Source organism: Procambarus clarkii, chromosome 1, assembly GCF_040958095.1.
Source record: "Procambarus clarkii isolate CNS0578487 chromosome 1, FALCON_Pclarkii_2.0, whole genome shotgun sequence".
In the NCBI taxonomy this organism is placed as follows: domain Eukaryota; kingdom Metazoa; phylum Arthropoda; class Malacostraca; order Decapoda; family Cambaridae; genus Procambarus; species Procambarus clarkii.
Genome location: NC_091150.1, coordinates 35,003,728 through 35,020,014, shown reverse-complemented (window position 1 = coordinate 35,020,014; position 16,287 = coordinate 35,003,728). Strand labels below are relative to the sequence as shown.

The 16,287-nt window shown below is 44.4% G+C and overlaps 1 protein-coding gene across 1 annotated transcript in view; it reads right to left on the bottom strand.

Moving 5' to 3' along the window:
• LOC123766312 (tubulin beta-1 chain) overlaps positions 1-3,551 on the bottom strand; it is a 28,117-nt gene extending 24,566 nt beyond the window's left edge. Inside the window, exon 1 of the mRNA XM_045755412.2 lies at positions 3,390-3,551. Within this exon, the coding sequence (XP_045611368.1) occupies positions 3,390-3,446 (57 nt within the window). The 5' untranslated portion in view covers positions 3,447-3,551. The remainder of the gene's footprint in view (positions 1-3,389) is intronic.
• Between the last annotated feature and the right edge of the window lie 12,736 nt (positions 3,552-16,287).

Below are 16,287 nucleotides of genomic sequence, written 5' to 3'. Positions count from 1 at the left end.
AAGTTTTACAAGGCAATTATACATTACAATTCTTAGTGAACAAGTGTTTCAGTAGTACAGAACAAGATCTTTAGAAAACCCTGAATGTTATACTTATTTACCTATAAACGATTTACAAAAATTGGAGAATAAATTTACATTAAAATACAGGGGAAATTATTACATTGTCACTGGCCCGGCTGCCTGCCAGCACAACATCACACCCCCGCAGGAAATTGATGTTACTTACTAAAAATCATTCTGAAGGGACTTCTGGAAACAATAATCAGAGGTTTATCTCCTGTCTTTGCACGGGTTCACCAGAGAAGGTAGCCATAGTGATAAACATTCATAAAAATACAAGAATAAAGGATACCATAAAACCCTATTGGTCCATACGAGGCAGTTCCTATTGGTCTATATGAGGACCAATAGGAATTGGGTTGATATAAGTTCCTACTTATTCAACCCAAACTCATTCATATATATGTCTAACCTATGGATGACACAATCAAGTGATCCTACATCTATTATGTTCTCAGGTAATTTGTTCCATAGTCAACAATCGTTTTCAATCCAATATTTACCAGGTCTTTCCTGAATAGAAACTTATTAAATTTACATCCATTGTTTCGTGCTCTACTTTGTGTTGATGTATTTAAAACCTTGTAGAGCCTTTCATACATTTATTTACATGAATTATGTCATCTCTTACTCTGCCTCTCGCAGGCCCCTAGTAGCCTCGCGCGCTCATTTGCTCCGCTAAGAACGTAAAGTTTTGAACATTGTTGTGTTGTTGGTGCGAGACGCGGTAGAGAGATTTGGTAATAAAAACCCACATTTACCCAGATTTTCCCGCCTGGCGGTTAGTTCGTCACTTACGCTCTTTGTAAGTCTTCCGGTGGTTGTTCCGGGGTGGTGGGAGCTTCCCGCGTCACGCCCTCGCCTCCTCTCACAGATGACCTTGCCACCAATTCCGTGTATTTGCTCCGAAGAGCGTGACTGACTCGGAGCTTGTGTGCTATCTGTGCCGGGCAATTACATTACAAGAGATCCTAATGTCTTCAGTAACGTACGTAACTCTTGACTAATTTTGTGATTAATTTGTATTCCTCCGCCTTCCCTCCATGTCTGTTTGTGTAGGCTGTATGGTATAAGAAAAGATGACTTCCGGCAATGACTACAGCACCGTTCCTGTGCCAGGTAAGTCCCCTACGGGCTCACCATAGCCCGTGCTTCTTGCCCCGTTCCTGTGCCAGGTAAGTCCACTACGGGCTCACCATAGCCCGCTCTACTTGGAACTTGTTCGGAGTAGCTGAATCTATAACAACAACAACAACGGCAATGACTGCTGAGTGAACGGACAGTTTAGGATTGGTGCTCAAGCATCTTCTCCCTGTCCAGGGCTCGAACCTGAGTTGATATCGCTAGCCTGCCGTTGGCTGAGCGCGCTACCACAGTCCCACGTTGTTGGTTATTTCTCAGTCGTACGTCCTGGCACCTCTCCTTACACTGTTTTATATAAATTATATAATTTTGAACAGCCCCGAGGGTTGTCGCAGCAGTGACGCGCCGCGCCTATGTTACCATGAGGCTTCTCAGGAATGCCATTAAGGCAAACTCGTAATTAATTATACTCTGCATTATCCAAAATGTAGTTGAATAGAATACTGATTACCCAGGTGTCTATGATGGTAATTTGAATAACAATTTCCCCACGCTCAGCTAAACCACTGTGGTAATACGCGGTTTAGTCAAATTACCTTGAACGCTGGAGTGGCTGCCGTGGTTCGCTGCCCTGGCAGGTGACGCTAAGGCTGAGAACGTCGGGGCACAACACAGAATTCCGTCTTTACCACGCCGGGTAAATGCAGCGGCGGGAAGAAGATGCGAGACCGGGCAAGCGTAGCCTTGTAATTTTTGTAATACGTATGACGAGGCTGTGCTCGTGCATGTGGACCAGGCTTCATGTAAAATGTCGGACACCGCTGAGCATGTATGGATTCTTGACCTACAGTTATGTGCGCTATATTTTGAAAGAGGATCCAGCAGGAATATGTAATAAGGTGCTATTAATTCTTGCGAAATATGTGTGTATATATATACATATATAAATATGCGTCAAGCTTGAATGGTCCCCCAAGCTAACAAGCATCAGAAAACTCTTTACACCTGAAGGATTCGAACCGGAACAGCCAGGGCTCCATGCCCCTTGGCGTGTCCAGTACTATTACCACTAGGCCACACTAACTGTACAAAAGGATCGGAGTGTTTTGACCCTTAACCTAATTCCCGACAGCTCTCTGTGTCCTTATTGGGCACAGATATTTCGTCAAATCGCCATGCAACCTCTGAAGAGTCAACTAACACAACACATGTACCCCCTATTAGACTATTTTACATGAACTTCTCTTCGACGGCTCATAAAACGGAGGAAAGTGTCCTGAAATATATTGTTGATAGGAACGTTATCTCTACAGACAAAAATCAGAAAATACAATTGACGATTTATTATAAAACCAAGAAAACAGCCAACCTACTCTTGAAGAACTCTCCAGACACCAAGCATAATGCCTTAAAGGAAACCAACGTCGTCTATGCCTTCAAATGCCCACTTAGGGATTGTAAGCCCCCAAAGAACTCAGTATATAGGCAAGACAACAACGTCTCTTTCCAGGCGATTAACAATGCATAAACAACAGGGCTCCATCAAGGAACATGTAATCTCTTCTCACAACCAGACCATCACCAGAGAAATCTTAACAAACAACACAGAAATCATCGATAGATACAGCGATAGCAGGAGGCTCGACATCTGCGAGGCACTGCACATCAAAAAGTCAACACCAGCTAATTAATGCACAACTATATTCTACCCAACTTCAAGACTCCGAACCAATATAGAAGCATCAAGAGGAAGTGGTGATGCTATGGGCCAATAGGCCTTCTGCAGTTACTTTCATTCTTATGTTTTTATACCCATTGATTCGTGTTCTGTCTATGTAAATATCAATCACCTCACCCAAAACTTATTATATATATATATATATATATATATATATATATATATATATATATATATATATATATATATTAATATCGCGAGTTCATTCGATATTATTTATTGTGACCTGTAGATCGGTCCGCTCACAAGTGAATGGCCCCGGGATCGATTCCCAAGCAAGACGAGACTTCTGAGCACGTTTCCGTACACCTGATTCCTCTGTTCACCCAGCCGTACACAGGTACCCGAGAGTTAGGTAACTGTTGCGGACTGCATTCTGAGAAAGGTCGGTAGTTGCCCCTAGCATGGGTTAACTTTGGTGATGATGGTGCTTGTATAGGGGTGCACGCAGCACTTCCGTCCAAAAATAAACGCTGTAGATATCAGTGTGATAATTCGTACTTACTTTTGAGCCAATCTGGTTGCCGCACTGGCCGGTCTGCAGGTGGAGAATTTCCCTCATGGTGTGTGTTGGTCGGTGTGGACTAGACTAGTGATACTACAGGACCCGACCAGCTCGTTCGTGGCTTGACGCGACGGTGTCTGGCGGTGAAGTGCAGGAGAGCTGCTCGGCCAGGCTGAGGTCACCCTCGCTCCTGCTCTCCCTAACCCCCCACGTCCCGCCCACCCTCATCACACTCATGCCCACCCCTGACCCCCCCAGGACCCGCCCACCCTCATCACACCCCTGACCACCCAGGCCCCGCCCACACTCATCACATTCATGCCCACCCAAATCTCCTTCCCGCCCACCCTCATCACATCCATGTCCATCCTCACCTCCTAGGCTTCCAAGCCCACCTAAACCCCCCCTCCCCGCCCACCCTTTAACCACAGTGCAAACAGAAATTCAGATCCCATTTTTCTTGACAACCAGCCAATCCAACATGCGATGTAGGCTCAATATTGGGACTCAAGATTAATAGAACCGGAAACAAAATTGACTTAAATGACAGAATAAACAAAGCAGAAACAGCTCCGGAAAACTGAGGCTATTCCATAACCTTGGCACGCCTTGATGTAGTCCACCCACACCTTATACCTGTCCTCCCTCCTTCCCTATCCGCCTTGATGTAGCCCACCCACACACCCTATCCACCCTCCCATACCCCTGTCCTCCCTGACACAGCCCACCCACTACAAACCGAGAATGAACTCCCAAGCAGTCATCAATTTAACCTTGCCAAGCAAGGCCAACTCCACTTCAACAGAGCAAATCCATCCATTAGTAATAACAGTGATAATATTATCAGTATTAGTATTATCATTAGTAGTATTATCAGTATTAATATTATCAATAATAATATTAGCAATATTAAGATTATCAACAATAATATTATCAATATTAATATTATCAATATTAATATTATCAATAATATTGATAATATTTATTTATTAGTATCAATAATAATAATAATAATGTTCGGACCTCTATTATCAATAATAATAATAATAATAATAATAATAAATTTTCAAAAATAAGTACCGCATACTTCTATGTATTGGTCGAAACCTCTACTAAACTAAATTTTTCTGCATTTGTAATTAATCAACATTTGTGACAAGATGGTCTAGTTCAGGTATTTTTAACAACCTGATGAGCATGACATTTTTAAACGCTAATAAAGTAGTATTGGTGTTTTAGAATGCATCGATATTTAAATGCCAAGGGAGGTGTTTAAGCAGGTGTTTGAAACATCTGAGAGGGGGAGAGTGGGAGAGGTCTCCAGTGCCCCGTGGAGTCACGTCTCACAAGAATATCCATGGCGGCGTCCGTACCCACAAGCGGTTGTCTGCAGTGACCTGTAATTAATATTTATAACTAACGGCAGTCGAGTTAGGCTCTGGAACAAATATATTCCAGAAATCTATTCTTTATTCCGCCCGGCGAGGAATTCTTGAGAGCGAGCAGGAAAGACACGATCTCATAGCCTCGTGCATGGCTGATGCCACCTGGCGGCCAGGAGCAAGTGTGGTGGTGGGGGTTTGGACGCGTTTGTGTACATACATGATGTGCATTATTCCCCCACCACTACGGGGTCGTCTGTCACGGCAGAGGTGTTGTGAGTTGCAGAGAGGCACGGTAGCAGTGGGTACAGAGTGGGTACCCACGGTGGGAGAGTGGGTACATCGAGGGGTCACCGCCCACCACCACCACGGCACACAGTCAACACCGGGACTGGACTGGCGAAAGTGAGGCTAGGAAAAGTACTCGCAAAAAATGTTTAAGCTGCACCAACAGAATGTGTGTGTGCGTGTGTATGTGTGTGTGCGCGCGTGTGTGTATATGTGTATATGTGTGTGTGTGTGTGTGTGTGTGTGTGTGTGTGTGTGTGTGTGTGTGTGTGTGTGTGTGTGTGCATGCGCGTGTGTGTATTCATCTAGTTGTGCTTGCGGAGGTTGAGCTCTGCTCTTTCGGCCCGCCTCTCTGTCAATCTGTCAATCAATCAACTGTTACTAACTACTAACTATATGCTCCCCCCCCCCACACACACACACCAGGAAGCAACCCGTAAGAGATATCTAACTCCCAGGTACCTATTTGCTGCTATGTAACAGTAGCTAACGGTGAAAGAAACTCTGCCGATTTGTCTTTGCCGGCGCCGGGAATCGAACCCGGGCCACAGGATTACGAGCCCCGCGCGCTGTCCACTCAGCTACCAGACCCCTGTGTGTGTGTGTGTGTACTCACCTAGTTGTACTTGAGGGGGCTGGGCTCCGGCTCTATGGTCCCGCCATTCAACTGGTGTATAACTAGTGTACAGATTCCTGAGCCTATTGGACTCAATCACTACATTTTAAACTGTGTATGGAGTCAGCCTCCACCACATCACTGCCTAATGCATTCCACCTGCATTCCATTCCAACTACTCTGACACTGAAAAAGTTATTTCTAATGTCTCTGTGGCTCATTTAGGTACTCTGTTTCTTCCTGTGTCCCCTTGTGCGTGTGCCACTCATGCTAAATAATCCATCCTTATTTACCCTGTCAATTCCCCTGAGAATTTTGTATGTAGTTATCATGTCTCCACGAACTGTTTTGTCTTCCAGCAACGTGAGGTGCAAGTTGCGCAATCTTTCCTCGTAACTCATACCTCTTAGTTCCAAGCAAAAAAAAAAAAAAAAAAAAAAAAGTTCCAGGCCAAGCCTAGTGGCATACCTTTGAACCTCTAATGATTTACTGAATATGCTTGAAAAAGGTTTAAGCAAACTCAACTGGGCACTTCACATTTGTATCTAAATGTACTACGTTCTTTATTAGTAATTAATTAATTAATTAACTCCACCCTCACCTTCTCTTCGACCATACGGGGATATAGACCATTTCTTCTCTAGTAAAGATCAATATAAAACTATTTTTCAGTACAAGAGTCAACCTGTTAGTCATGATATGTTGTGGACCCACAATGAGTGTTTATGGCGTCTCTTGTGACTCACTCTACCTCACTCCTCCACCCTCACCCGTGCCTCACACTACCTCACTCCTCCACCCTCACCCGTGCCTCACACTACCTCACTCCTCCACCCTCACCTGTGCCTCACACTACCTCACTCCTCCACCCTCACCTGTGCCTCACACTACCTCACTCCTCCACCCTCACCCGTGCCTCACACTACCTCACTCCTCCACCCTCACCTGTGCCTCACACTACCTCACTCCTCCACCCTCACCCGTGCCTCACACTACCTCACTCCTCCACCCTCACCCGTGCCTCACACTACCTCACTCCTCCACCCTCACCCGTGCCTCACACTACCTCACTCCTCCACCCTCACCTGTGCCTCACACTACCTCACTCCTCCACCCTCACCCGTGCCTCACACTACCTCACTCCTCCACCCTCACCCGTGCCTCACACTACCTCACTCCTCCACCCTCACCCGTCCCTCACACTACCTCACTCCTCCACCCTCACCCGTGCCTCACACTACCTCACTCCTCCACCCACTCAGATCCATCATGTTTGTCTGTCTTTGTATTGAATGTGTATTTCGTGCGCGGAGTCCAGAGTGGACCAAGGCGGACCAGGGTGTACCAAGGTGGACCAGAAGGGACCAGGGCGGACCAGGGCGGAGGGGGACCAGGACGGACCAGAGCAGACCATAGCGGACCGGGGTGAATCAGGGCAAACCAGGACGGACCAGGGGGTACCAGGACGGACCAGGGTGGACCAGGGCGGACCAGAGGGGACCAGGGCGGACCAGAGGGGACCAGGACAGACCAGGACGGACCAGGGCAGACCAGGACGGACCAGAGCAGACCATGGCGGACCGGGGTGAATCAGGGCGAACCAGGACGGACCAGGGTGGACCAAGGCGGACAGAGACCAGGACGGACCAGAGCAGACCATAGCGGACCGGGGTGAATCAGGGCGAACCAGGACGGACCAGGGTGGACCAGGGCGGACAGAGACCAGGACGGACCAGAGCAGACCATAGCGGACCGGGGTGAATCAGGGCGAACCATGACGGACCAGGGTGGACCAGGGTGAACCAGGACGGACCAGGGTGAACCAGGACGGACCAGGGTGAACCAGGACGGACCAGGGTGGACCAGGGCGGACCAGAACGGACCAGTGACAACGGCACGAACCACCACCACCTTCTTGACGCTGAAGCAAAGTGGTCCACAACTGGAGACTCACAACATTCCCCCTTATCTATATATAACTGCACGCAAAAGTAGTCTACGTCCTCGGCTCGCAATCGAGAAACCCCGGGGAATCATTTCACAGGCAGGACAGAAACGATTGGGCACGTTTCCCTTCATATGGCGCCTCTGTTCCCCCCCCCTAGCAATAGGTAGTTACCCCAGGAGTTAAAGAACTGTTGTGGGTTGCATCTTTGGAGGAGGGCCAGTGATTGGCTTAGGTGGAGGGGAACCTCGATAAATATATGTGCAGGCTTTATGTCCCCCGACAGCGGGGTTGCCTGGTGCCTTGTACTTGGTGCCCTGTACCCGGAGCCTTGTACCTGGTACCTTAGGTACATTGTTCCACCCCATTACTTGGTACCAGTAATGGCTTGGCGCTTTCTCCTGATAGTTCCCTCCCCTCTGTTACTCAATCAATTCTCACCAATATTTTTCATATCCAATTCAATTTCTTTCTTTATTATGCACCCCATACCCATCCCGTGGGTGGTGGTGTAAAGGATTACAGAGGCACATAATCGGTTCAGGAACTGAACCTTCTAGTTCGATTAGTTAAGCAAATAACAATCTTTTGACGCTAGTTACAAAATTATTAAAATGTTATATATACATGTACACATACTCATGCATACATGTACATATACATACGTATACATATTTAATCACCCACACAAATACACACATCAATAATCTTTTGTGTCACAAGGGATTCAACAAGAGGCTCACAACAGTCACTATACAAGGCACTTTACATCTATGGTGAGTCACACAGTTACTAGTCTTGCTGCACACCCACCCAACTGGGCGGCAGCTTTACTGTCATGTGCAGGCTGCACCTACAATAAGCAAATTTTGGATACTTCGCTAAGATTTCGGGCAGCACATCATTATGAATGAAGTGCTTACACATTTCTTGGACACTATTGATGGTGTTATCTCTAAATTCCGCGATTTTTTCACATTCCATTATATAATGACGCAAAGCATGCGAGTAGTTCTGCTGAGAGTTTACATTTAGTCAAATCTACATCATCAGATGTTACAGACTCCCAGAGGTACTTGTAGCCGAGCCTAAGCCTAGTAGTGGTAACATCTAGAAGTCTGCTAACCTTATTGGTCAGATCCAGATTTCTAAAATGTCAATAATTGTATATTAATATATTAAATTATATATTTAATATACAATATATAGTTGTATATTTAATATATCAGTGCCCCCCTGTCTATCCCTCCCCCCCCTTCCCCTCCAGGTCAGTGAGAATCGTCATACCAGAAGAATCATACAGCAGTCGCCTGTATTGTATGCTCGCTGTATCATACAGCAGTCGCCTGTATTGTATGCTCGCTGTATCATACAACAGTTGCCTGTATTGCACGCTCGCAGTATTCTGGGCTGCAATTAGCTGTTTTCACTGATAAGGCTTTTATTTACCTCTTGATAAAAATGTGGTCGTAGCCTCGCTGTGCTGCCGCGACGCTCGGGGGGGGGGGGGGGCTTTGGGGACGTTTTTGGTCTGGCAACATTTTTTTGACAATCATGTGCATGCGTGCGCGCATACAGATGCACACACGCACGCAAGCACACACACACACACACACACACACACACACACACACACACACACACACACACACACACACACACACACACACATACACACACACACACACACACACACACACACACACACACACACACACACACACACACACACACACGTCCCCCCTTACTCTTCTGTCTTCTAGTGTCGTAAGATGCATTTCCCGCAGCCTTTCCTCGTAACTCATGCCTCTTAGTTCTGGGACTAGTCTAGTGGCATACCTTTGAACTTTTTTCAGCTTCGTCTTGTGCTTGACAAGGTACGGGCTCCATGCTGGGGCCGCATACTCCAGGATTGGTCTTACATATGTGGTGTACAAGATTCTGAATGATTCCTTACACAGGTTCCTGAAGGCTGTTCTGATGTTAGCCAGCCTCGCATATGCCGCAGACGTTATTCTTTTTATGTGGACTTCAGGAAACAGGTTTGGTGTAATATCAACTCCTAGATCTTTCTCTCTGTCCGTTTCATTAAGTAGTTCATCTCCTATTCTGTATCTTGTGTCTGGCCTCCTCCTGATTTTTGTTGCCTGGTCGTAGAATTAAAGTAACCCTGTGAGGCAGGACTTGCCATCCTTGTGTGTGTGTATGTGTGTGTGTGTGTGTGTGTGTGTGTGTGTGTGTGTGTGTGTGTGTGTGTGTGTGTGTGTGTGCGTGTGTTAGAGAGAAATATATGTAGTAGACATAATAGAGGAAACATAGATTGGATAAAAAGGCGGGGTCCAAGAACTAATAGCTCAATTCTACAGGCACAAATAGTAAATACAAATAATAAATACACATATACAGAATTAGAATAGCTCAATTTTGCCACTAAACACCAGCTTGACAAACTCATTAGAGTTGTATATCACGATGACAAAAAAAATAAGAGAGAGGGGTGGGCAGACTGCACATTCCTCGACTTTCCGAAAGCCTTTAGTACTGTCCCGCAAAAGATATTCCTCAAACTAGAGAAGCAGACTAGTGTATGTGAACCAGTGCTCAGGTGGGAGAAGAGGGTGCTCCCCAGGAAGGGAACAAAGGAATATAATGAGAGGATAGATAGTGAAGAGGTAAAACAAGGGGGAATACGACAAGGGTCGGTACTAGAGCTCATTGTGTTCCCAGTGAGCTTGATACACTTCAGACGGGGTCTGAAAAAAAATAGCTGCATGACTTTAACCCAAACAAACAACCCCAGATTGGTGAAGGGGGACCTTCAACAATCCGCCGGCTTCCTGTCCTCGTCGAGGCCACTATAGGATTAGTAGCCTCTCAGGCCTACACACTGAAGAGCAATCCTATACCCCGACTCATCAACTGGTCACACCCTGCACAGTCACATACGGTGGAAAGTGTTCAACCGTGGCCGCAGCAGAACAGTGTCACACACACAGGCATCGTAACAATGGCTACTCAGTCAGTCCTTATTAGTGTACAGAAAACATCAGCCAGCAGAGAGCAGGACTCGCCTACGCTAGGTTTGCTGCCCCCCTTTATTGGCAGCCGGGAACACTAGCCTCCCCCCACACCCTCGCCCCCTCACACTCCCTCCTTCAGAGGTGTGTCGTGAGGCCACACCATGCCTATAGATTACAGGTGTGTCGTGAGGCCACACCATGCCTATAGATTACAGGTGTGTCATGAGGCCACACCAGGCCTATAGATTACAGGTGTGTCATGAGGCCACACCAGGCCTATAGATCACAGGTGTGTCGTGAGGCCACACCATGCCTATAGATCACAGGTGTGTCGTGAGGCCACACCATGCCCACATGGTGTCATTTGTATCAACAAATCCAATTCAGCTTCAGATAGATAATGTAAACATTAGCAACAAAAATGATGGAATATTTGGCCTATACTTAGACAAGAGACTCAACTTCAGCATCCATATACAACACATAACTAAAAAGGTTTCTAAAACAGTTGGTATACTCTCTAAGATCAGATATTATGTATCCTACTCTGCTCTCCTCTTACTCTATTATGCACTTATCTATCCCTATCTTACTTATGGTATCTGTGCATGGGGTTTAACCTCTGCAAACTACCTCAAGTCCATCATCATCCAGCAAAAATCTGTTATCAGGACAATAACTAACTCTGCCTTCAGACAACACACAGCTCCCTTGTTCAAATCCCTAAACATGCTAAACATAAAACCACTCCATACATTCTCTTGTGTAAATTACGTTTATAAAACCCTTTTTTAAATGCAAACCCTGTTCTGAAACTCTTCCTGGACAGATGTAATAGAACCCATACCCATCACACCAGACATAAATATCTCTTTGATATCCCCAGAGTCAAACTTAATCTATATAAACACTCTATGCAAATAAAAGGACCTAGTCTACGGAACTCACTCCCTAATGATTTGAAAAGCTATCCAACTTTTGCCTTATTCAAAAATAAAACCAAAAAGACCCTAATTTCATCTTCATAGTTTTCAACCAAGTGCTTTATCTTCACACTGTGTCTAGTGCTACTCAATCCCCAATATTTGTACCTAAGCCATATTACTTTACCATTGTAATCTTAGATATCATCTGATATCATGGTTATTGTATTGAGTGCATATTCTACTGCATTATTCCTTGAAACTTTTCATTGAAATGATCCTCATATTGTGCTTCAGTGAACCAATGTATAACCCTGAAATGTTATTCTCATGTACCTAGTTTCTAATCCTTGTTTCTTTATTGTGTATTGTTATTATTATTCTAATCTACTTTTGTGTTAAAATTTCTTCAATGCACCTGTAATTTTTTTTTGTCAATTTTACTGTAATTATTTTACTTAAAATTTCTGTACCTGTAAAGAAAAGCTGTAAAGTACCTGTAAACATTTTTTATCAATTTTACTGTTAATTTATCTAAAATTTTCTGTTAGTTTAAGGACTTGCCCGAAACGCTATGAGTGCTAGTGGCTTTACAAGAATGTAAATTCAACTTAATTTCTATATTCTCTGTTAATCCCCAATGTACCTTCTTGTATATAAATAAATGAATAAATAAATAAATAAATAAATAAATAAATAAATAAATAAATAAATAAATAAATAAATGTCCCAAACGTGAAGTGAATTAGTTAAGTGAATGAGCTTTGAGAGCAGAGACATAATACAAGTTATTGACAGGATATGACAGTTATTGACTTGGCTCAAGATGCACTCTATTCACTGTTTGGGAGTTTAAGATGCTTTGACGTCTTGATGTTCTAAAGGTTTGCTTTCTGGAGGCTCAAAAGCGTTTGGATGACGTTTAAGGAGGTCACGAAGCACTCCATAAATGGATTGGGACTCAAACTGCTCGTTTGACAAGGTGGGACTTGAGAAGCACTCTCATGACGACGTTTTAAAGCACCTCAGTGACGGATTGGGAGCTCTCTAAGTGCTTCATTGGCAAAAGGAGCTCTAAAAGCTCTGTTAAGAACGGAGGCTCACGAACCACTCTGTTGACGAATCCTACTAGAGAAAAACCTTGCAAGAATAACATTGCAGGACACATGAGTAAGTTATGTCCAGTGGCCATTATTGTCCTAATGTGTACTCTTTGCCACCTCCGTCAACCCAGGTCAAGTTGAACCTCCTCCCGCCCCGTCAAGCTAAACCCCCCCCCCCGCCCCGTCAAGCTGAACCCCCCACCCCACCCCGTCAAGCTGAACCTTCACCCCCCAACACAGCTCTGACTGAGCTGATCTCTTCAACCAGAAACATTAACTGTTAGTCCTGGTAGTTGGGCATCACGGAGCAAAAGGACGTTTCTGATGATGGTGGTGAACCCAAGTTAGCTATAATGGCTGTTATCACCAGGGCCACTGTGGCCCACGCTCTCGCCAGGGCCAGTGTGGCCCACGCTCTCGCCAGGGCCAGTGTATCCCACGCTCTCTGGTCTTGAGGAAATATTATGGAGTGCCGGAGTAACTTTCTCTCCTTATTGGTTTATTATTGATCAATATGTTTACTGCTGTGTCCTGGGTGATACACTTGCTGGCTGGGCGGGTATTACTCCTTGACGATACAACTCTGGCCGTAAGCTTGGAGTGGCAACTCAGCTGTAAGCTTAGCGCCCAAACATGACCGTGTTTGCAAATCTAAAAAATCAAGTTAATAAACAAGAATAAAGGAGAGCTTCAGATAGGTGGGTTTATTCGTGTTATTTATCGTTATTTCAAACAATCAGCTGTGTTATCTGGTAGTTTTTTTTAGTGTTAGTATTTAACGTAATTCACAAATTTTGAGACATTTGCATAGAAGTACTTATAAATCTACACGGTATTTGAAAATATATATATTATTACACTGGTTTTTCTATTAAAAGCAATATATTTTAGCACTCCAATACATTTTGTTTATAAAACTAATATTTTTGACCCCCCATGAGAGCAAGAATGAGTGACAATATTGTTTGCTTGTTATGGGGTTGAGAGGAGTGGATTCACTCGCCAGGAGCGGGGCGTGTGTGGCTGGGGCTGACCTTATGGTCACAGGTGATCCCAGCTCTTCCCTCCTACACCTGCTGTCACAACTACCCTCCTTTCCACCACCGACGAGCGCCGTACCTCCTCCACCAGGTCCCAGGCTACTACAAGTCTCTATAAACTATACAGTAAACTACTCTGTATACTGTGTGAGTTTACAGTAGCGATTATTTGTTTTTCACTCGAGATGTGAGCGTCGCTGCTGCCTTTTAAGGTAAGAGTGACTCACTGATGTCCTTCGGCCGCCTGGTGCTTTAATGGGATTTAACTATGCTATTTCCCTCTCGCCCTTGTTGTTTTGTTGTAGTTAGTACTACTCGCACGCTAGTAATTAGTTTTAGTATTAGTTTGTTAGATTATAGTTAGTTTTGGTTCTGTATTGGGCTTTAAGCCTATCAACCACGGAAGATTTATTGAGGCCATTACACTGGCCTACTGATCTACTACCATGATACTTTATATATATATATATATATATATATATATATATATATATATATATATATATATATATATATATATATATATGTCGTACCTAGTAGCCAGAACTCACTTTTTGGCCTACTATTCAAGGCCCGATTTGCCTAATAAGCCAAGTTTTCCTGAATTAATATATTTTTTTCTAATTTTTTCTTATGAAATGATAAAGCTACCCATTTCATTATGTATGAGGTCAATTTTTTTTTATTGAAGTTAAAATTAACGTAGATATATGACCGAACCTAACCAACCCTACCTAACCTAACCTAACCTATCTTTATAGGTTAGGTTTGGTTAGGTAGCCGAAAAAGTTAGGTTAGGTTAGGTTAGGTAGTCGAAAAACAATTAATTCATGAAAACTTGGCTTATTAGGCAAATCGGGCCTTGCATAGTAGGCTGAGAAGTGCGTTCTGGCTACTAGGTACGACATATATATATATATATATATATATATATATATATATATATATATATATATATATATATATATATATATATATATATATATATATAATGTGTGTGTGTGTGAATGTTATTAGATTCGTGTTAGAATCATTAATCTTACCCTTTCGGTCATATTCAACAACATATGTTTACAAGAAACACTGCTACCAAAATATACTAATATATTTTGTGCCCTATCACCTCACCCAAAAAACAAATATAAGCATGAAACAATGTAAAAATTGTCTTTGAAAATGTAAGAAGTGTAATGGTCCCCCAAGCCAACATGCATCAGAAAACTCTTTACCCCTGTAAGATTCGAACCCGGTCAGCCAGGGCCTCCATGCTCCTTGGCAGTACCAACTGTACAAAAATGTTGCGAAGTCGTAAGGCCTAGCTATTACCCCAACACCCGACAGCACTCGTGGCATTATTGGGCGCAGCTGTTTCATCACGGAAATATGGGGCCTACTGAGTGGGCAGCACTTATGGATCGTAGTCCGAATGGCCCTGGTTCGATTCCCGGCGGGGGCGGACACAAATGGGCAGTTTCCCTCACCCTGATGCTACTGTTCACTTAACAATAAATAGGTACCTGGGAGTTAGACAGCTGATACGGGCTACTTCCTGTGTGTGTGTGTTAAAGAGAAATATATTTAGTAGATATAATAGAGGAAAATAGATTGATTAGAAAGGCGGGGTCCAAGAGCTAATGGCTCGATTCTGTAGACACAAATAGTAAACACAGCCAGCACAGCACCGCTCCCGTGCCAGGTAAGTCCACTACGGGCTCACCATAGCCGGTGCTACTTGCCCCGCTCCTGTGCCAGGTAAGTTACGGGCTCACCATAGCCCGTGCTACTTGGAACTTGTTGTTGATGTTATAGATTCAGCTACTCGGAACAAGTTAACACATATGAACTCATTTTCTAACATATTGTGAGCTGAAAACCTGCACTGTGTTGGGCCCGACCTCCCGCCTTGCCACACCGGACTTTAAACTATGCACAAAACCGGTGATCCTCAGCCCTTCTCGCCAACGTTCCCAATGTCAAGACACTGTGGTACTAAAGTGCCCTATTCTAACCTGCCAGAGGACCCACCAGTAGAAAATGGGACATTATGTCACTTTCGCGAGCCGCCACCAGTAGAACAATTTTTGGCCTTAGGTAAAGTATACGTCAAAATACGATGTGCTATTAGGAGGCCGGGGTGCCCTAACCCACCTTACCCTAGCGACTCACTCATAGAAAACGTGATTGTTGCTGAGCCGCTGTGATTTATAGTACCACGTTATTTGTCCGTTGGGACAAATAGTACCTACTTACTGCAAGGTGAACAGATACATTAGGTGATAGGAAATGTGCACAACCATTTCTGTCAAGTCTGGGATTCTAATCCGGAACTCTCGATTATGCGTCGAGACCGAACCCGACTGTACTTCCGGGACCTAAGTATTATCAACTAAGTACACACGGAAATCACAATTGCGTGATGCATCAAATGAACAAATCCACTAGGGCCGTGACGAGGATTCGAACCTGCGTCCGAGAGCATCCCGGACCTCAGTCGATTAAGGCAGCGTCTGGGATGCTCTCGGACGCAGGTTCGAATCCACGTCACGGCCCTTCTGGATTTGTTCATCATCAACTAAGTACT